Genomic DNA, 23,214 nt, shown 5'->3' with positions numbered 1-23,214 from the left:
AGCTAAATAGACACTATAGAACTACACTGTGAGGCCAGTCTTTGTGAGCCACAGAAAGGCAAGAGTGCTGCTTCAAGCAGAATGTAAAGATAGCTAGCAATCGAAGTGGATCCTTCAGACATGAGTGGCACAAAACTGGGCCTTAAAGTTTACTCTCTAGTGAGTTAACATGAAAGTAGCCCCAGTTCTAAAATATTGTAAGTTGCTTCAAATTGTTATGAAAACAAAGCCTCCAATTTTTCCTGTTTTTAACGCTGACTGCATACTTAGTAATTCCTTTGAACTGGAACGTAAGGTATACATGACCTTTTCAAAGGCTATTTATTGCCCACTAGTTTCCAAAACTAGTATAGCAAGCCAAATCTTTATATATATAAAGATATATATATATATATATATATGCATGCAAGTGATCTGTAGTCTACATTCTGTGTGTCTTCACAATAAAAAGAGTAAGATTAAGTAGAGGGATTTGGGCAAGGTAGGCTCTATCTCTCGAGACTTGTTTATTAATAGAGAAATGATGGACGAAAACAGAACAGTAACACCTCATATTCTTTTAGCCTTATCACTCACTCTAATGCGGGAGGGGCAGGAAAGACAGTATTTCTTGTGAGAATTACTAGTCCTCATAAATTAGTGTTTGTTTCTCAGTGTCTTTATAGATTCTTCATTTTCTAAAGTCGTCATCTCTATTGTTGCTTGTTAAATAAACTTCCATGAATTAAATGATGAGTTGGTTTGATAATATCTCTTCGCCATGAGTTTGATATTGGACTTCTAAAATCCTCTTTGATTTTCCTATTTCTATTAAAAAGTAAGTTCTCAGACAGCTTGGCAATTTGGGCTGCCTCCGTCACTATCTGTGTGTGCCAGGACAAACAGTCATCTGGAAGGTGAATGGCACAGGTCAGAAAGCAAGACACACTGCTCACATTTCCCACTCTTGTCAGCTGGTCTGCTTTCCAAGCTAAATCCTATTTCTGTATCAGACAGAACCTAGATCTCTTTAGAAGAATCAGCAGATGTATACCGCAGTGCAGGTCGGACACCGTTCTGTAAAATGATGGGGCATGTGTAATTCAGGTGCCAAGATCTGGAAAAGCCCTTTCCTTTTTGAAGTTAAATACTTTAATTATTGTCTAGATTCCGTTTTGTGGATCATTGAATTTTGCAGATAACCAGGGATGTTTGTTTATTCCTGATCGGATGAAAATTTCCAAGTGCCAAACCTTCATTCTTTGGGTGTTCAGATAAACTTCATTTTGAAGATAACTGGTCCATGAAAATATATATTTTGCACAAGAGTTCACATTTAAGAGTGGGAACTTTGATTTGAGTCTGGAATAAGAAAGAAGTTGAAAAGTTTTGCCAAAAAATCTTAACAACTTTAAGTCTAAAATAACTCAAAATTGGAAATGAGAGTGGAGGTGAAGAGAATTCTGGTTCTAGAGCCAAACAAAAGAGTGTGGCTATGGATAAGTAGTGTTTTGTCTCTGATGCCTTTGTTCTTCCTGTGGTAGTTTGAATAAGAATGGCTCCTGGAGGCTCATAAATCTGAATGGTTAGTCCTCATAGTCCCTGTCTGTCCATGTTTCTCTGTCCCAAGACCTTTGGTAGAACTGTTTGAGAAGGATTAAGAGATGTAGCCTTGTTGGAGGAGGTGTTTCACCTGAGTGGGCTTTGAGGTTAATAAGCCATTACTATTCCAGTTGGCCAACTCTCTGCCTAATGCTTAATGGATCCGATGTAAGCTCTCGGCTACTGCTCCAGCACCATGCTTGCTCACCTGCTCCCCTGCCCCAGGTCGGCCCCAGTGTTTCTTCACATGGCAATAGAGAGGTAGCTAAGACTCCTCCTTATCAACAAGTTGAGGTAACAGTACTTACATCTCAGGGCTATTATGAGAGTCAGTGATGAAAGCAAACTCCTTCCTTAAAGCAATTAAATAGTCATAGCATAGGCGCTCAAGAAAAGTTGGGTAGTTTGAAAACATTCCCCTCTCACTATATTTTTATTCCAGTGTGGTTTGGTGAAAACAGAAGACTAAAATAGAGCAAAGTGGCTGGAAAAGAAAGAATCCAGGTAAACAAACCCTTAAGAAGAAGGCAGGTTCTCAACAAAAGGCAATTAGAAAGAGCCCAGTTCTGTGCCCAGTGAGAATGAGGGATTTGTCACGCCCTGCCATATAGGCAGAACACAGGGACAAGGTAATTTTGGCAAAGGGTGGTAATTGGTAGAAGTTCACAGAGAGAAGCAATGGGAGGGTTCTGCATTTGAGTATTTGAAATTACCCAATAGAAAAATAAAGGGATTTAGATCACCCAGGAATGATTAGAGGTCTTCAAAATTGGTAACTCGGCAAGGTTTTTGTCTATTTCTTAATAATCAAAGTCAGATATCAGTGTGGATTCCAATAGCAACATGGACTTGACACTCAGCAGCACTGAGCCAGCTTCTCACAGGTTCTCATAACTGCAAGGAACCAATGTCAGGATGCTGCTGAAGCTATAGATTTGGTTTAAGTAGTTTCTTCTGTAAGAGAAGGGCAGAGATGCATGCATGCATACAAAGCAAGAATGTCTACTGAACACGTGGCATTTGAAACCCACCCTTGCTTAAGTCAGAAGGGCATTTCATCACACTATGGTTTTATGATTTGGTACCTGCTTTAACATCTCAGCTCTGGTAGAAGAAACACCTGCTGCAGCTTGTATTTATGATTGGAATTCTTGTTGAATCATCTTCATGGGGTTTTATAAAGACATTTTTGTTCTGCTTCATTTTCCTCAAACTCTCCAGTCTACCATACATAGCAGAGGTCACAGCACGGTGCTAAATGCATTGTCTTTGTATCAGATGTTTGTTTGAATTACTGCTTTCATGTTCTTCATTAGTTTCGCCAAGTTTTGATTCTTCAGAATTGTGTTCTCCACACTGTTAGGATAGCAAAATGTTCCCTAAATAGGTATTAGCATGGAAATTCCATTGGAATGGCATACTTTGCTAGTGCTACCATAACACAGTACACAACTAGATAGCGGGAAGCAACCACATTTTATTATACTCTGAGAGTTCTGGAGGCTACAATCTAAAGATGTCTCCAACTGGTTCCTTCTAGAGGTTCTGGGGAAAATGGGGCCATGCCTCCTTTCTGGCTTCTAGAGGATACCACCCATGTGTAGTTGGTGTTCCTAGGCTTGCAGCCCATTGTCTCTCTCATCACCTGTATTTTGTTGGAGTGTATCTCCTCTGTCCAAATCTTTCATCTTCCTCTCACTAGAAATAAGATCATGTTCAGAGGTTCCCAAGACACAACAGAGCTTGGAGCAGTTGATAATCCAACTCAGTATAGATGCTCCTTAACTTGTGATGGGGTTGCTTCCTGTACATCCTTCCTAAGCCGAGAATTTATTTCATAAGCCTAACCTAGCAAACACTACATAGTATACTGCAGCATTTATAGTATATCGTATGTGTGTGTATGTACATACACACACACAATAGCTTTATAGCAGCTTGTTACAGTGTAGAGTACTGACTGTGTTTGTGGTTGACTGGCAAGAGAAAATAACCCCAGGATAGAGTGATGGCTCTGTGCTTAGAGCACTTACTGCTCTTGGTTCCAGGACCTACCTGGCAACTCACAACTATCTATAATTTTGGCCTCAGGGGACCTGATGCCCTTAGGATGGCCTCAGGCCTTGCTGCATGCATGAGGTGCACAGACGTACATATAAGCGTCCATACACATGAACATACATAGAGGAAGTTTTTTTTTTGTTTTTTTTTTTAGTATAGAATGGAGTTTATTCAGGGCATGGGGAGGGGAGTTAAGAGGGTAGTAGAGCCAGAGAGAGGGAGAGAGGAGAGAAGTAGAGTAGAGGCCAGCCATAACCACGCGGAGAGAGGTGGAGAGTGAGGAGAGAGGTGGGGCACGAGAGAGGGGTGGGGGGGCAAGAGTGAGAGGAGGAAGAGATGCTTTAAGAAGAGAGAAATATTCTCTATGGTGGCCACAGTGCCACTCCTCTGTGCTTAGCGGACACTGGTTTACTTTCTGATATCAGAAGTTCCTTAGTAAAGATTTTAGTTAATTTGAGAAAAGCAGAGACCATCCTACTGTGTTAGGCCCATACAAAAGATCAAAATTTAAAGTAGAGTTTATGGTGCATATATATTGTTCTCACCATGTCATGTGGTTTCTAAAATGTGAGTCCAAACCATTCTAAGCTGGGAATTGCCTATTTCCTAAGGATATCAAACTTCAGCTTTAGGCCTGGCAAGATGACTCAGCAAATAAAAGGTTTGTTAAACAAAGCTGTCAACCTGAGTGAGATCATAGAGCCTATCATAGAGGAGAGGCCTCCTTGTCGTCTGACTTCTACAGGCGCACCTAGGCACACACATGCACACATGCACACATACACACACACAAATAAGTCATAAGGTGGAGAGTTGACATCTAAAGTATTGAATTTTGGCAAATAAAGATTTTGAAAAAGTACTTTTGTGAAACAAATTTCTGGGGCCAATTAAGAATCTCTTTTATGGACCTCCCTTAAAGCCATCGTCAGGCTTCTATCTGGCTGGTTATGACCAGAGAATACTGCAAAGTAATTTCTAGGCACTGTTTTCTGGATTTAATGTGTCACACATCTCTGGCTCAGCACGAAATTTCCAAGAAGAAAGCAGATCAGGTTGTGATTCTGTGGGCCTTCTTACCAGCCCAGTTACAAAGGCTGGAAGATCTCGTTCAAATCAGACCCCTTTGTAGTAAAAATCTGTTGACTTTTTTTTTACCCAGCAGGATTTTACAGCTGTGGTAAAGAAAGCCAAATCTCCAGCTGAAATCCCTAAAATAGAGCAAAGTCTTTGTTAAATGTTTGTGTGTATTTTACTTCACTTTTGTTTTGAGTTATTTCTAATATTTTCATTGTCTGTGTACATGTGTGCTTGTGCATATGTGAGCGTAAGTGCCTGCAGAGGCCAGAGGTTCCCTGATGCTGGAATGAAGAGGAAGTTGTGAGCCTCCCAGTGGGTGCTGGAGCTAGAACTCAGGTCCTCTGCAGGTGTATTATGTGCCAGACTGCTGAACCATCGCTCCAGCCCCTTCCTCCCCCCCCCCCCCGCCTTTTTTTAAAAATTGGATATTTTCTTTATTTACATTTCAAATGTTATCCCCTTTCCCGGTCCCCCACCCCTGAAACCCCTTATCCCATCCTCTGTTCTCCTGCTTCTATGAGGGTGTTAGCCCACCCACCTACCCAACTCCTGCCTCCCTGCCCTGGAATTCCCCTACGCTGGGGCATCTATCGAGCAATCACAGGACCAAGGACCTCTCCTCCCATTGATGCCCAACAAGGGCATCCTCTCTACATATAAGTCTGGAGTCATGGGTCGCTCCATGTGTACTCTTTGGTTGATGGTTTAGACCCTGGGAGCTCTGGGGGTCTGGTTGGTTGATATTGTTGTTCTTCCTATGGAGTTGCAAACCCCTTCAGCTCCTTCAGCCCTTTCTCTAACTCCTTCATTGGGGACCCTGTGCTCAGTGCAATGGTTGGCTGCCTGTATTTGAAGTAAGGCACTTTGTTTCATTTCCCCATCTGCAGGCCTCTCCTATCCCCACTGGTCACAGTGATTCCCCCCTAGGAAGAGACTCAGAAGTGTGGTATATGGCAACAGCTCAGTTCTGTAGACTTTGGGGTAAAAGTTTCCTTTACAAACGCAACTCATTTTTAATAATGTGCCTTGTAGGATGTATTTCTTCAGATTGAAGAGAATTGGAAATTTTTTTCAGTATACCTATAATACAAGAATTTGGGAGATGAAGGCAGGAAGCCTGAACGTTCATGGCCAAAACAAAACAACAAACAAACAAAACAAAAACACACACAAAACAAATAACCAAAATATTTTTAGCTTAATAAATAGAAAATGGGAATTTGGGGAGGTTTTCTGTATCACTTGTATTTTTAATATTCACTTAAATTTTTTTCTGAGTATGGGTGATGTGCCGTAATACTTAGAAATGAACTTGACCTCAAACGTAACTGAAGAAAGTGTCAAAAGCAAGTAGTTTTGATTCTTTTGAAGCTCAGTCCTGTACAAAGAATGAGGTAGACTTAAGCTCACGATGGATGGGGGAGCCGGTCCTTGTCCCCAGGAGGACCGAGTGGGAATGAGCCAACTATCTGAGGGATTGCTAGAGACTATCCTGTGAGCGCTGAGTCTTTCCTGAACCCTGGATCTGCAACGAGTGCTTACTTCATAAACCCTCACTTCTCGTGGAGGTCATGTTCTGGATTGTTTCCTGGATCTAGGAGACGCAGAGACAGAACTAACCTGTGAGGCCACACTCATGTCACCAGTTCTCTCTCTGTTCCACCTTGCTCATCTGGTCTTTGAGCCATGTAATCTCTTCCCTGACTTTCCTCATTTGACACAGTCGGGCACTATAGGTCAGGCGTGTCTGGAACTTGTGACCTAAGCTGCCCTTGAACTCAAGTGCTGGAAATACAGGCATGAGCCACCACACCAGATCCATTATAAGCCAATTTTTCCTCTATTTCTTTTCCTTTTTCTTTATTTTTGAGTGTTTGTTTGGTGGGTTGGTTGTTATTGTTCCTCTTGTAAACCAGGCTGGCTTTACGCTCCCCACCTTCCTCTGTCTGTCTCCTGAGCACTAGGAATGTCTGTCGCCTGCCTGCCCGCCCGGCTTTCTCAGTGTCCCGGCCTTGTGTATTTGCTGTGCTGTACTTAACGCTTTAGATCCTAACGTAGTCTTTTCCCAGCTTGTTTGATGGTAAAGCTTCAAGCTTTCAAACTAATGCTTACTGAGTTTTAGAGGTAAAATGAAAATCTCACATTTTGCTGATAGCCTATAAATGATACATAGCAGCCATGTATGCAGTTGACACCTACAACTTCCAGAGCACTCAGCAGCGTTTGTGTGGTGCTCTGCACCTCTCCTCTAAAGGCTCCTCACCCCAAATACTTTTTTCTTTTTGCTTAGAATTCAGAATTATACGGCATATACTTCCGTCCTTTATGACACCGTTTATAGTTGCTGCATTGCACTCCTTAATCCCCCATCTCCTAATAGTGTCTGTCCGTGGAAAGCTTGTTCACATGCTTTATTGAACAGTAACAGATTAGCAAGTAATATATTAACATATATAAGGTGTGTGGCTATGAGGAAGTGCAGGGTGTGGCGGGAGAGCCTGCTCCAGGAGGACTGAGCACGCTCTTGCTGGCTGTGTATGATGTGTAAGCACATCTCATGTTAATACCTCTTCACTTGTCATGCAATCTGGAAAAAACAAATTTGGGCTAATTCTCTAGTTGATTTTTTGCTTCTAATTTTTTAAAGACTTTAAGTGAAACGGCATAATAAAATGTTAATGGGTACTTCCATATCTTTAATACTCAGCACTTTCAGTATTTAGATCAAACCATTACATAATTACCTCATTTCTACATCTGTTTGTACATACTAAATTGATAGAATGATAAGGCCATTCATGAACTACTGCACTGTAGCCCTTCCTTTTAACATTATTCATGTGCCAATAGCATTTATTAGTATAAACAAGCACGGTGTGATAGCCCTTTTCACTTACATTTCATTGAAGAAGTAAATTTAGAGGATGGAGTAACATGAAAGTGACACGTGGTGCCCATAAATAGCATTGCTATGATTTTGTACCAATGTATGATAACCTTGAGCATTGTACTTTAAAAAAATCACCACCTTGATTTTGGTATCATCTGCAAAATGTGATCTTTAAATCCAACACAGTCCAAGAGACCTGGCGTCATAACAACAGCCACTATAGCAATAAGGTGTAGTGTGTTGTCAGATAATTAATTTTTCCTCTCTGGGGGATGGAGAAAGTGAGCACCCTATGTACTATTTGATGCCAGGTTTATTTGTCTCCATTTTCCTTAACCACATGTTCTGATCGTTTTCTCCAATCTACTGACTGCTGTGTCAATTGTATATAAAATTGTGTCTAGCAGATGAAAGCAACTCAGACCTAAAGTCAGCTAAGGATATGGCTTGTCACAGTTTGTGTGGGGTCTAAGCTGTTTTCTACAACTTCAAATATCCTCATGTTCCATAGGAACCGTCAGAAGAGCTAACATAATAAACAGCACTTGTTTCTTAACCAAGGGCTGCTTTGAAGTCTTGATGTGTTTGGTTATTATTCCAAGTGTGGGACAGCAGGCTGAGACTTGAAAGCTTGAAAGCACAGCATTTGTCCTTACTGGAAAACAGTTAAAACTACCAAGAGTTTGAAGTTTGGAAAGGTGTTTTCTGAGCAGTTGTTTTGTTTAAATTGTTTATAGTGTAGGTGTCCAATGAGCAGGTTAATCAGGAGTTCTAGCTGCAGCCAGTGCCTACTGTTGTGGTGACTGTACCCACAGGCCCCACTCCAGCTCTGCAAGATGGTCAGGAACTTCTCTAATGAGATTTTTAAGGTAATAATTTTATAGGGATATAAATTATACATCATATACTTTTCCTATTCGATGTGTATGATTGGTGGATTCTTTGTTGTTTTGAAGCAGGCTCTTAGGTAGCCCAGCCTAACCTGGAACTTGCTAGGTAGCCAAGGATGACCTTGAACTTTTGACCCTCCTGCCTTCACCTCCCAAGTCCTAGGATTATAGGCTTGTACCACCACTCTTGGTTTATATGATGCTGGCTATCAGCCCAGGGTTTTATGCATCCTAGGCAAACACTGCCAGCTAAGCTGTACCCCAGCATGGTTTTTCATGTAGTCACAGAATTGTATGGTTATCATTATAGTTATTTTAACATTTCATCATTTTTTTTATATAAAAGAATCTTACTAGAAGCTACCCCTTGTTTTCTCCCAATCTTAAACAACCAATAATCCGGATTCTGCCTCTGCAGGCCTGCCTGCTCTAAATATTTCGTGTAAGTGTGTGGTCTGTGATAACAACTGGCTTCTTTTACCTTTCATAGTGTTTCAAGATTTAGCCTGTTGTAGAATGGCCATACTCCATTTTCATGTTTGTTTTGTGGCTGGGGATGGTGTGTGTGCCATCTACGGACCTATGTGTATGTATATATGTGTTTATGCAGAAGCCAGAGAAGGCTATTGAATGGCCTGTTCTTTCACTCTCTTACTCTCTGGAGGCAGGGACCTTTAATGAATCTGGAGCTAGGCTGGTGGCCAGCAAGCCCAGTGATTCAGTCATAGAATCCAGCTCATGTTAACCTCTAACCTCCACATGCACACATGTGTATGCAGCAGCACACACCCATGCACTCATGAACCTGACCACACACACACAGGGAAAGGTGAAGTTGCATCTTTCTTTTCTATCTCGCCCACACTCCTCAGTCTTCTGTGCAACTTAACTGCACACACATTACATAGATCTTTCTTTTCCGTTTCTTAACTGACTGTAACTTAGCATTTCTAGAGCAGCACATTGAAACCTATGGCACAACGCACTACTAAACCAGTAATCAGTGTCGTTAGTATCTCTTTAAGAAGCAGGGAGAAAGACATTGACATAGAAAATATCAGAATGACCATCAAAATATCAGGTCGTTAACTTATTTCATTATATACCCTAATATTTTTATGTGAATACAGCAGAAAATGGGTTTTTTTATTATAGATTACTATTTTTCAAAGGATCTGAAAGCCACCATTTTAGAATATCACTTCTGTGTCATATCCTATTCTGTTAACATTCATGCTGCATTGGTTCTATGTGGATACTTGGCATGAGTCTTTTTAAAGTAGAGTTTTATTTGCTCTCAATGTCCTCACCCCAGCACCAGCCCCAGAGCTATGGGTCAACCCCAGAGCCCTGTGCTGCTAGGCAGGTGCTCCACCACTGAGCTAAATCCCCATCCCCTTAATAATCCCTTTTTAAATCTTTCATTAGACTCGTGTTTGTGTGCATGGAGGTCAGAGGTCAAATCTCAGGAGTTCTTTGTCAAGATAAGGTGTCTTTGCCATGGAGTCATTTCACTGACCACATTCCTAGTGTCTTTATTTCTAATCTGAACAGTCAAAGACTGTACCAGAGGAAAACCCACAGGGCTGACAAGTTTATAGTGTTAACCAGAAGGCTTTGCATTTTATCTTAAGAGTTATACTTTTTCAGCTGACAGAGCTCTGTTCAAAGATATGATACTAGTTTGCACGGTTTACACTAGTTTTTATACTGTTTTTAAGTTCAGGTGTGCGTTACTGGTAGGTACTAAAAGCATGCCTGGATAGATGTGTATGGTATTTTTAAAAGGTGTGGTCAGTTTTAAAAAGAAGGTACCGTGGAGCTAAAAATTATCTATTTGCGTTCCTCAGCCCCGTGGCTGGCACAAACAGGAGAGTCTCTTTGTCTGTAGTCCAGTGCTCTGTAGTAGGTAGGCTGCTTCTTGATTGGAAAGAACACATAGAAACTTTCAGAATTCATTTCAAAGTGTTTTAGGCTAAGAGTTGGCTGAAATTCCTAGCCCATTTCTTCCATGGCATTTAGCTCTGTGAAAGGTCTCACGGAGAGCAGTCCTACTTAAACTGCTCTGCCTGCCTGCCGAGCAGGCTCCTCTCAAGCTCACGCTGAGGTTAGGATCTCCCCTGTGCGGCTTTTGGCGTGTCTCTTGACTGGTACTAAGATCTAAACACTAGCTACTAAATAAATGCCTATTTTCCCAAATACTACATTTCATTTCGTGTCCCAGAGGGCTTCGTCTTAACTTTGGTTAGCTTAGGAAAGCTGCTCTTATCACCACATTGTACATCCCACAACTCCTTGAATCACCACGAGAAGGATTTGTGGTACCGTATTCCAGGTATTATAATCCATGCATTTTTATTCAGGTGCAATTTAGTTACATTGGTTACACTGTTTCAGAATGCTTTCTGGTACTGAAAATGTCTGAAGATAGGGATAGTATAAGCTTTACCCTCTGCAGGGTTGATCATAAACTTGCATCACTGGAAATGGGAAGTATTTTTTTCTACTCTTACAGAATATTAATTTTATTAGGATTAAACTTTAAAATTAAAAATTCAGGCAATTAGAGCTGCACGTGCAGTTATAAGAACAGCAGGGATGCTGTGTACCCTTCATCTAGTTTCCCCATTAATGTCATCTTACAAAACTTAAATGGGATGGGGGATGGGAAGACAAGATAAGGAGGGAGTCTACAGAGAGAACACTAGAGATCTTTGAAAACAGCCCATGGAACAAGGCATATCTACTATTGTAGAAGCTTCCTAAAAACATAGACATCTGCCTCTGTAATTCACTTATAATAGTAAGTACCCTATAACAGTGGGGGGAAGGAAGTGCCTCTCTCAGGCACTGTAGGCTAAGTTTTAGCCCTGTACTAGGAATGGGTTACATCTCTTTGAGTTGTTGGTTCAGTAGATTCTAAAAACATTAGGGGCTGTTGCCATCGTCTTGGTAACCCCATAAAACTTGATGATAAGACCCTATTACTGGGCTGGAGAGATGGCTCAGCGGTTAAGAGCACCAACTGCTCTTGCGAATGATCCTGAGTTCAAATCCCAGCAACCACATGGTGGCTCACAACCATCCATAATGAGATCTGATGCCCTCTTCTGGGGTGTCTGAAGACAGCTACAGTGTACTTACATATACAAAATAAATATATCTTTTTTTTTAAGACCCTATTACTGAAAACATAACTTATTTGATTCATAGAACTTGGAGAAATCAGACTGGTACCAACTTAGAAGTGTTATCCCGACTGGCTAGCTTTCTTAGTGCTAGAAGATGCTATGCATGCTACCAGAGAAGAAAAGGCATCACTCACACCAAGATGTGAGCCCTGAGAGCTACAGTGCTGTCTTACCTGTCAACACATCTATTATGGGAACATTGGCCACTTTCTGAATGCATTTAACGCCCTCAGCTTATAAACTCATGCCTGGTATCATAGGCAGGGTGAAGAAACCGTGGCTGGGTTGGTCATGTATGCTAAAGGAAGAACCTATTGCCATTTTCCTGTCAAATGGATGTAGAAATATATCCTCCTAACAGAATCCTCTACATTTGTGTCTTTATTCCCATGGGATAATATATCTCAGAGCCCTCATCAGAGAAGCTAAGTTTTGTAGTAGATGATGGCAGTTGGCACTGAAACCCACAGCCAGTGGGAGGAGTAAGACACTGTAGAGTGCTCAGCCCTCAGTGGTGCATCTATAACATATACCCCTCCCAGGGCTTAGGGATCATTGCACAAGAGGGGTCAGGAAGAATTTAAGCGCCAGAAGCAGAGGATGACTATAGAGAAGCAGTGCTTTCTGGGCACATATAGCTCACATGGGTAAGATGAAGCCACTTACACTCCCAGCATGAGTGAAGGAGGTTGTCACTAAGTCTCAGCCCTAGCTACTGAAAGGGAGAGTCCGTTTTCTACAGGGTTGTGGCCCGTGAGAGGGGACCACTGGAAAGGAGAGAAAGGCATGGACTTGGTGGGAGAACATCTTATGCATGTATGATGTTCTCAGTTAAGATGCTTACCTAAAGCTGAGTCACAGCACCCGCTCAGTTGACACTCACGCTCTTCAGGGTTTTCTTGGTTTTGCTCGTGTTCACTTAAAGCATATATTGTATCCTAACTCTGTCCTGAGCTTACTGCCCTCTCTCACACATCAACTCTGCTCTGTTCTCCACTTCAGCCATGTTGCCATTTGAGGGATTTTATGTAAACTGAATCATGCACCAGGTAAGCACTGCAACCAGCTGGTTTTTTGGTTTTTTTGTTTGTTTGTTTGTTTTGATATTCTACGCAAACCACAGTGCTAAGTGCCTTTCTGTGGTGAAAGGCAGCAGCGTTGTTGACTTTGGGAATTGTAATTCAGTCAGCACTGTCAGAATAGACAGTTGCTTCCTGGTGGTAGCCACTGTCTGTAAGAGGCCAGAGAGCACAGCTGAGACCCAGCGAGGCTTCTCGTCTGAGACGGAGAGAGATTGTCCCTAGTGTTTAAACAGCGTCCTGGGCCCAGCTCAGTGCTATCCTCACTATCAGGGACAATGTCCGCTGTTCATGAGACCCAGCGAGGCTTCTCACTGAGACGGAGAGAGATTGTCCCTAGTGTTTAAACAGCGTCCTGTGCCTAGCTCAGTGCTATCCTCACTATCAGGGACAATGTCCGCTGTTCATGTGACTTCTGAGGCAGGCGCTCTCCTCGACTTCTGTGGAGATGAAGTGCGGCTGTCTGAGTGATGTAGTTAGTCTCGCAACTGTCAGTTTTGACACTCTCTTGGGAAATTATTGGATCATTTGAAAAACCTAGTCCTGTGTCTTTCATACACCAGGAAGTTATGCCTGCTAAGGAATGGGAAGATCCTTGGATGGGGTCAAAGTTTGGTCTGACATACAGCCTGCCTCAGGGGAGGCCCGCCATGCACCTCACCGCCAGTGCTCAGTGCTTTATTTACCCCGGGTGCTTTGATCACTGCTTCCTTTAAAAACTCAGTTTGACCAAGAAAACAAGCACACCAATAACACGAGGAAGAGGAGGAGGCCTAGGCCAATCTGTTATCCCCTAAGTTGCTAAATATTGGTCAGCTTGGAAGGGCCCACAGATGACACGGGACAGATGGCATCTTTCCCCATGGTTGGGCCTGTACCACACACAGGTGTGGGTGATATCCCTGCTCTCTACCCTGCCTGGAGTCGGATGCTTAGTTGTTTCCTCTTCCTCATATGAAGACCTGTCAACTCCCCTGCTCCTGGCCTCCAGGTGTAGCATAAGACAGTTTCCCTGGGGAGACAGTAGAGCAAATGAAGATGCACATCTATAGGCTTAAAATCAAAATAGGACAAAGAAGATGTCTCAACTACGTGACGATGTCTTTTTTTTTTTCCTGAATTTTACCAGGGTCTTGGTCAAATTATAAAAATTTGTTTTCCTCCTCAAATCCAAATGAGTTGACCTTAGACTACATTTTAAGTTAAATTAGTTTTATTTTTAAATATTTAATTTTGTTTTTAACTGTGTATTTGTGTGTGCGTGTGCGCGCGAGCGCATGTATGGGCATGTATTGGACAGGGCTTGTGTTCTGTGGGTCTTTGGACCCCTGGAGCTCTTGTTAGAGATAGTTATGAGCTATTTGAGCTGGGTCCTGGGAGCCACACCTGAGTCCTCTGCAAGAGCAATACCTGTTCTTAATCACCGCGCTATTTCTCCAGTCCCTTAAGTTAATTTAAAATAAGTAACATTATATATTTTGTTTAAAAAATTCAGTATTTAGACATGAATTTTCATTAGCTCTGAAAATAGTAATTTCTAACAGCATTATAATCTAAGATAAGTTTTATTTTCTTTTGTAGTTGTTAAGAAATGTTTTTCTACATAAAAAACTTTTCTAGTATGTTTGGAGAAGCTGCCTTCTTAAATTTTTTAAGTGCTGGGAGTCACGCCCAGGGCCATGAGTGCACTAGGGCAGTTCTCGCCAACCCTTGGGCTCCAGCAAGCGACCTTTCTCCATGATGCTGCCTTTTCATTTCTTCTTCTTCTTTTAGATTTCACTTTAATTTTATGTATATGGGTGTTTTGCCTGCATGTATGCACCACATCTGTGCCTGGTGCAGAGACCAAAGAGGGTGTTGGCTCCTCTGGCACCGAAGTAACAGACAGTTGTGAGCCTCCGTGTGGGTTCTAAGAACTGAACCCAGCTTCTGTACAAGAGCAGCCAGTGTTCTCAACCACTGGGCCATATCTCCAGTCCCGAAGCTGCTTTTAAAAGAAAGTTTGTTTCCTAGAGTTTAAAAGTTCTACTTGGCTCCTGTAGAGTGAATTCACCAAGGTGTTGTAGTAAGTGTCCGCCTGTCTGTGCTCACTTTGTAGAGAGGAAGACAACTTGAGACATGAGTTCCGACGCCAGCCCAACTGTGGTTACCACTCCTCCTCCTCCCAGCATGCCTCACAAAGAGAGGTATTTTGACCGAATCAATGAAAGTGATCCGGAATACCTTCGAGAGAGGAACATGTCTCCTGATCTACGACAGGACTTCAATATGATGGAGCAGAGGAAGCGAGTCACTCAGATCCTGCAGAGTCCTGTGAGTTGCAGAGCTATCAGCCCTTCTTCCTCCTTGGGGCCCTTGCTGTGACGTAAGGGAGCAGTTGGAAGCCTGCAGTAAGGAAGGGCTGGGGACACAGTGCGCTTGTGCTTACAGGAGGAGCAGACTCTCGCTCAAACGCATGCATGTCCGGAACTCTAACAGCAGCACATGGCCATTTCAGCAGTGTACATTCTCTTTGTATGTTTTCTGGGTATAATTTTATCTAAAGCAGGACTGATGGTTCTACTGAGAGTTTGGGAAGACAGTTTGATAAGACATTATCTGAGTAGAGAGGCAAGCACACTCAAGTCAGCCAACAAGCTAGGTGTGTTGATGTCCGTAGTTCTGTGTCCCTTTGGGCACTTTACCTTCGTCATCCATAAGAGAATAGAAAGACTTCAGGATGCTGAGAAGTCTGTGCTTTGGTAGCCTTTTCTTAACTCATGCAGGCACATACATATGAACACACTGCACATCAGCTAGGCTAACAGTAGCAGAAGATTCTGTCAGCACAGTAGTTGACTTAAATCATAGTGAGGTAACTTGTTACATTTCTTCCAATGCTTTAGTGCAGGGGTTCTCACCTTACCGAATGCTGTGACGCTTTCATGCAGTTCTTTATGTTGTGGTGACCCCCAACCATAAAATTAATTTTGTTGCTTCTTCATAACTGTGATTTTGCTACTGTTATGAATCATAATGTAAGTACCTATGTTTTCCAGTAATCTTAGACAGCCCCTGTGAACCCAAAGAGTCAACCTACAGATTGAGAGCCAGTGCTTTAGTGGGATTTCACAGTCACATAAAGTGATGGGAAGTGAGAGAATCACTGGATCTGAGAAGCAAAATGGATTTATAAGTTCACGCACACATGATGAAGATCTCAGGGCTGACTCCTAAGGCAGAGAGTTAGCACTCTTAGGCACATGGTATCTAGATTAGGATTATATTAGGTTTCCAGTTTAGCTGCTAAAATAAGCACAGGCCATCCAGGCTGCCCAATGTGGCCTGGTAAATCATTTTGTTATGTGCCCTTGTGAATTTAATCACAGGAGTTGAGTCCAATGCCAAAGGGGAATTCCATTCCGAGTAATTTTCCCTTACCAGTGGCCTTGATGAAAGCATTGAAAGACACGTTACAAAACAGTGCGAGTTTTAAAGGATTTCCTAAGTGCAGTGCCAGTTTAAAAGACGCCTTTCAAATAGAGCAGACACAAACCAGAGTGATGATGACGACGGAGCACATGCGCCGGGCCTTGCCACCATACTCAAGCCTAAAGAACCCATGGCTATGAGCTAACTTACCACCCAAACGATTCCCCATGGCTGTGAGCTAACTTACCACCCAAACGATTCCCCATGGCTGTGAGCTAACTTACCACCCAAACGATTCCCCATGGCTGTGAGCTACACTGAAAAGAGTGAAACGCAGAGCACACTCTGCTCAGAATTGTAGAATAAGGGTAAATGCCCCAGAGGACCAGTCAGGGAAAATGGAAAAAGTGCTGGCTAAATTTATATGCCAGGTTCTTCAGTTTCTAGTATTCTTCCATTAAAGACATCATAGCTTTGAGAATATTTTATTTTTATTATATATATATATAATAAAACACACACACACACTCATATATATATATACATATATATATTTCCTTTTCATCTATTTTTTGGTTTTGGGGTTTTTTTTTGTTTTGTTTTGGTGACAAGCTTTCTCTGTGTAGCCCTGGCTATCTTGGAACTCACTGTAGACCAAGTGACCTTGAAATCAGAGATTCACCTACCCCTGCCTCTTAAGTGCCAGGATTAAAGGTATGCACTACCTCTGCCAGGCATATTTCCATTTTTAACAAATTAAAAGAATTAATTTTATTTATGTCCTAGAGAACCTAAATAATGGCAAAGAACAGGCATTTATCTGCTCAAAAGAATAATCAGTTTTTGTTCAGAAAAGAATGAAAAGGCTAAAATTTAAAAATAAATAAATAAAATTAGAATGTTTCCCTCTTAGAGCTTTACCTAATAAATTGTAAATTTTGTTCATGAAAATTTGGAAGAACATTTATAAAGTTTGTATTCCACCATGACTTGTGACAGCAGTTTTCACCTCTCCTTTAAAGTAGCAGTTTTCAACCTATGGTTGCGACCTCTTTGGGTATCATATATCAGATATCCTGTATATAATATTAACATTATGATTCATAACAGTACCAAAATTACTGTTACGAAGCAGCAAAAATAGTTTTATGACTGGGAGTCACCTTGAGGAAAGGAACTGTGCTGTGGGGAGACAGCAGGGGAGGCTGACAGCCACTGCTTTTAAAGGGGCAGAGACTTTCCACTAAAGGAAGTGACACATCGGCCTCTAATAGCTCCCTCTTGCCAGAGAGCAAACCAGCGCAACAGCTCCCACAGCTCACACCGCTCTTATTACCTCACTGTTTCTGAAAGGCAGGGATTGAGAAGCAGTTTAGCTGAATGCTCGGGGCAAAGCTTCTACTTTCGTATAAACTGGCAGCTCAGACTCCTACCCAGGCTGCTGTCATCTGGGGTTTTGACCTGGGCCAAAATGAGTCACTTCTGTAGCTCTGCAAAAGACCGTAGTGCCCTGTCACACATTCCTTTCTGTAAGGCTGCTTGAGAGGGTGTGTGTGTGTGTGTGTGTGTGTGTGTTCTTCCCTCCTGTCTCCACCTCCCAAGTGCTGGTACTAACCTTGTTCCTTTTTGTACAATTTTGCAGTGTTTCTGTCTCTATAATTTTTTTTTAATTTTTCATTGGTCACCTACAAATATTGAAATCTACTTTATTAGACAAATTTATAATCAGTAAAACCGTAAAGCAAAGTCATTACTAATCTATGTTTATAAGTAACAGATTATTAAAATTTAAAATCATGTCATTTGAGGAGAAAGCAAATCAGGGAAACTAATAAAAACAAAATACACTGTTAATTAAACTTGTACTGTGCGTCAGGTACCCGATACAAATGTAGAGCAGTCTCGGATCCTCCAAACAACTCAAAGAAACGTTGACATCCCTACTGTACACATGAATAAATTGAAAATAGGAGACATTAAATAATTGGCTGAATGTTTTCAGCTTGGTTAAATGGTGGGCTTGGAATTTTAACCCAGGTGTCCTTCCATTGCACTGTAGTTACTGCAGCCTTCCAAGCAGGGACAGGTTCCACTCCCAGGCCTCTTCTTGTTTTACATCTTCACATTTGCTGCTTAAGCTAATGCTGCCCAACCCAGGGAGATGAGGCACTGTGGGAATATGCAAATGTAAATATTTGATTTTTGCATATGCAAATATGGAAATATGCAAAACATAGTCTTTATTCTTTCACCTGAAGTAAAAAAACAAAGACTTGGTCTAAATGTTGTGGGTATAGGGAAAAAAATAGAATTTGTCTTGTTTTGACTTTCAAGAAAAATATTATTTCTTTCTAGGAATTCCAGGGGTGTTTTTCTTATTTGAAGTATAGGTAGTGTACCTCAAACACCCAACGTAAATAGTAATTTCAAATAACATGGAAATTCCTTGTGTCAGAAGCTTATTTCTAACATAGAAGAAACTTAATGGTGTGCCTTTAGGAGAGTAATTGGTCAGCGTCACCACAGCCCTCTGGTCCCTTAGGAAGATTACCACACAAATATTCTTTATAAACTTTATTCGTATGCCAACTTGAAGAAAAGTTATTATTCTAACCTCACCTTCATGTAAAGTCAGTGCAGGAGGAAGACCATTCAGAAAAAAGTTTGATTTGGGGTTTTTTTTTCCTCAACAAGACCAGTGGTGATCTATTTCCAAGTTAATACATTTCTTAATGGAGACATTCTAAGGAAGTTTGTATGTTCCTATCTTCCTTTAGGAGAAATCTAATCACATAATTGTAGGGTGCCTTGGAAGCAAGTCTGTGCCACACACACACTTTTCCTCTCTAGTAATTCTTATAAAGTATATTATCCAGAAATGGATACTTAGAGTCAGTTTATCTAATGTCTTTAGCATGAATCAGTATTATGTTACCTAAGTCTCTTAAGGTAGGCAGTACTGGTAAATCTGCCTGTGTGTTTGTTTCATTGTTTGTTTATAGCATTAACTAAAATAATTCCATCAGGTCAGATTCTTTTCAAATTGTTCTTTTAGTATATATGCATTTGTGTGTGTCACGTGCCCCTGTGTGTGTGAGTTCATGTGCACATGTACACAGAAGCTAAAGAAAGGTGCAGTCAGTGAGTCTATAAGTATTTGTGTGTGTGCAGGTCCCCGTGTGTGTGTGTGTGTGTGTGTGTGTGTGTGTGTGTGTGTGTGTGTGAGCTCATGTGCACACGAACACAGAAGCCAAAGACAGCTGCAGACAGTGCTCACTCCCCACCTGGTTTTGGCAGGTAGAATGTGTGTGAGGGGGGAGGAGGTGACGTAGAACTGGCCAAGTAGGCTAATCTGGCTAGCCAGCTACCCCAGAGCTCCTCCTGTCTCCATTTCCTTGCAGTAGGATTACAAGCATGTGCCACCACCTGTTTTTGTTGTTGTTTTAATATTCTACTAATTCTCTGAGAATTTTACACATACCCACAAAATAACTTTATCATAATTATCCCACATACCTCCTTCTACCTCTTCTTGATTTTATACCCTCTCCATACACACATACACACACACACATATATATATATATCTCCCCACTGGAGTACAATCAATCTGCCAAGAGCCACACACCAAAGAAAAGAACCCCATCCTCCCCTCGGCGCTGTCAGCTGCTCCTTAGCTAGGGACAGTGGCCTTTAGGCCGCTGTCCCCCATGCTAGAATATTTACAGGGCTGATCTTGTGCAGGTGCCCACAACTGCTGTGCATCCAGAGACACCACTGTACCCTACCCAGTTCTTTCCAGCCTCTGACTCTTCAGTCTCCCTCCGTCCTCTCCCTTGATGTTCCCTAAGTCTTAGGGAAAGAGATGTGATAAAGATGTCCCCTTATGGCTGAGCACTGGGCAGACATTTATTTTCTGTACCTTGACCAGGTGTGAGTTTCTGTATTAACAGCCATCTACTGCACATAGACATTTCTCTGATAAGGACTGAAAACTCTATTGATCTGTAGGTAGAGAGATACATATTTATAGCACAGTTTGATATTATATTCATTTAGCAAATAATAGAAGTAGGTTCATCCCTGGGACCTATGACTTCCATGGTCATGGAATCATGGTCAGATTGACAGTTCTAGGCATGTGTTTCCTTCTGTGGAGCAGGCCTTACATACAATTCATGTTATTATAGCATCCCTGGCATGGACTAAGCTTCTACATAAGTTATGGGATTGAACTCAGGTCTTAATATTTACGTGGCAGACACTTTACAAACCAAGCTTTCTCTCTTACCTCTTTATATGCATATTTTATGAAACTCAGTTTTATAGTTTTACTCAACAATAAAGGAAAATAAAAGGATGCAAGATTCAGATAAGCTCAGCTCTGTCAGCATTTCTGATCTGAGCATTGTATACTATATTACTTTAGACTTGTGTTTGCTAAGGGAGCTGTTTTAACTGTCAGCTTTGGAGCCAAACTAAGTTTTCAAGTAGGATTTTAAGTTGCAACATTCAATTCTTTAAAATGTATAACATGCAATGAAGTTGAAATTTATTTTTAAAGAGAAATATTTGTATCCTAGTGGAGGATAGACAGATTTTTATGCAATTATTACACTGGAGAAATCAAGCCTCCATTTAAGTAACAAACTGACAAGACCGTTTTCTAAATAATAACCCAGTTAATGAATGTTGCCATACTTTGCTCAAGTCGAGTCTTTCTACCTGAGAAAATGGAAAGTTAGTTTTATGGTAACTGACATAGACTAGATGGAGATCATCAAGAAAATGAAAGGCACACGGCCTAGCCATGAGCGCTCCTGGTGTGTTAGCCTCAGGAGTTCAGCTTAGCAGTACAGCTGTAGGACAGGCACCCTGAACAGATGGAAGGAAAGCTAGAGTTCAGACTGGACACAGAAGAGAGCAAATGCTGAGATCCCCCAACTAGGCTGTTTAGGAGGGGACTCCAAGAAGGTTACAAAGACAAGTATCAGATAAAGGGAGGAATCCTCAGAAAGAGGAGTGGTGGGCCAGCGCTTCCATCTGACAAAGCTGAGTGAGCAGGCAGACAGACATGCACAATGTAATGAGCAGATGGTGAAGGTTAGACCTGGGTGTTAGGGGGTGTGAGCAGGCAGTAAAACCAGGAGAGTTACAGGGCAGCCCTTTGTGCACTTCCTTCATTACTGCTATTTAAATCTTTAAAGTACGACATAATGCGTCAGTGTGCAGTGTTGTTTTCTATCAGTGTTCAAGAATTACCCCATCCATCATTTAGTAGGAAACTCACCTAGCTTGCATTCAGTTTCCTCATTGGTAAGCAAGGGAACCGCTTTACACGTGTGCTGCGAAAAGACACAGATGCAGCGGAGGCGTGGGACACACGCCAGCACACAAGTCGGTAAATTGAGGCACAGGATGTTTTTGTGTCAATACCTTGAAGATTAGAGTCATAATTTCTTGGACTATACTCTGCTCTTTGAAGGCCTTAAGGAAGACTCTGTCACCCTGATAGCATTCTGGCTTGATTGTACTGTTTCTGGACTGTCACAGTCTCCACACTCTCCAGTCCCTCTTTGTTATGCTCGTGTGTAAGGAGGAAGACACAGTTTATGTTGTTACTGGAGACTTAGCTTGCTCTCCCGCTCTAGACGCCAGGGTGTGGTGTAAGCTTGCTGCCTGTTTACAAGCTGGTGTCTCGTTGGGTTTTGATGTACCTGGCTGCTAGGATCACCATACCCCACTAATAACCTTGTTTGCTTTATCCCCATCCAACCAAGGGCTCCGGTGCCAGGGCTCACTCACTGTTGCTGGTCCCAGCAGGCCTGCTGCCTTATACTTGGTTTCAGAAGTACATCCCCGCTCTGATAAAGTTAGGAGAAGATCCTCTGCCCAAGTGGAAATTCTACCTCTAGATTTTTATTCCCTTTACTTATTAGCTGTGCAAGCTTGAGCAAGTCACTGCATATTTTAGGAATCTTTCATGTGTTCATGTCAATCAACTACAAAGAATTACTTTATTGACATTTGATTGTTTTAAGAATGTAATTAATGACTCATCTTAAACAAAGTGCTTTTAATATTTTGTTGATTGGTTTATTGGTTTCCATATTAGAAACCAATTTATTACTGGTTATAACTATAATGTTATATATTATATGTAATTAATATATCATATATTATATGATAATATAAATATGCAATAATTATATTATTTATTATCTATTAGAGTCTTGCTATGTTACCCTGGATGACTTCCCTGGAATTTAATACATAGCCCAGGCTGTTCTCAAGCTCAACATCCCCCTGCCTCAGCCTTTTAAGTACTGGAATTATAAGTGTTTATCACCATGCCTGGCCCTTGTAATATTTGAAAGTTGAGAACATTTACTGACAATTTTTTAAAAACGAACTGGAACAGTTTGTATCCTAGTAATTGCTATACTTGTTTTATGACATAAGTAATTATCTGAATAACCTTCCAATAACATATGAAACAAAATTGACATATAAATATATTAAAAATTAAATCCTTAGGTTTAAAAGAATTATCATCTTTTGATGTTTTGTCAACTGTATGAAAAGGCTACCAGTATGGTTATTTACATTAAAAATAGCTTTCTTCCATCCAGATACTGCCCCACTCGGGGATCCATCCCACATGCAGCCACCAAACCCAGACACTATTGCTGATGCCAAGAAGTGCTTGCTGACAGGAGCCTGATATAGCTGCCTCCTGAGAGGCTCTGCCAGAGCCTGACAGATACAGATGTGGATGCTCACAGGCAGCCATCAGACTGAGCATGGGGTCCCCAAGAGAGGAGTTAGGGAAGGACTGAAGGAGCTGAAGGGGTTTGCAACCCCATGGGATGAATAACAATATCAACCAACCAGAACCCCAGAGCTCCCAGGGACTAAACCACCAACCAAAGAGTACCCATGGAGGGACCCATGGCTCCAGCTGCATATGTAGCAGAGGATGGCCTTGTCAGGCATCAATGGGAGGAGAGGCCCTTGGTCCTGTGAAGGCT

General features: G+C 41.6%; 1 protein-coding gene across 9 annotated transcripts in view; it reads left to right on the top strand.

Moving 5' to 3' along the window:
- The window catches only part of Add3 (adducin 3), a 103,572-nt gene that overhangs the window by 58,454 nt on the left and 21,904 nt on the right, over positions 1 to 23,214 (top strand). For 8 of the 9 annotated variants that reach the window (XM_021151222.3, XM_021151223.3, XM_021151224.3 and 5 more), the window contains one exon: positions 14,871 to 15,085. In XM_021151222.3, the coding sequence (XP_021006881.1) occupies positions 14,891 to 15,085 (195 nt within the window). In that variant the 5' untranslated portion in view covers positions 14,871 to 14,890. Of the gene's footprint in view, positions 1 to 2,066; positions 2,086 to 14,870; positions 15,086 to 23,214 lie in introns of those variants that run through there. The other variant, XM_021151225.3, reaches the window with a different exon arrangement.

This window comes from Mus caroli, unplaced genomic scaffold (genome assembly GCF_978045245.1).
Source record: "Mus caroli unplaced genomic scaffold, Mus_caroli_1 scaffold_20, whole genome shotgun sequence".
NCBI lineage: Eukaryota > Metazoa > Chordata > Mammalia > Rodentia > Muridae > Mus > Mus caroli.
The sequence above is the reverse complement of the archived record's forward strand: the minus strand, read 5'-3'. Positions and strand labels throughout refer to the sequence as shown.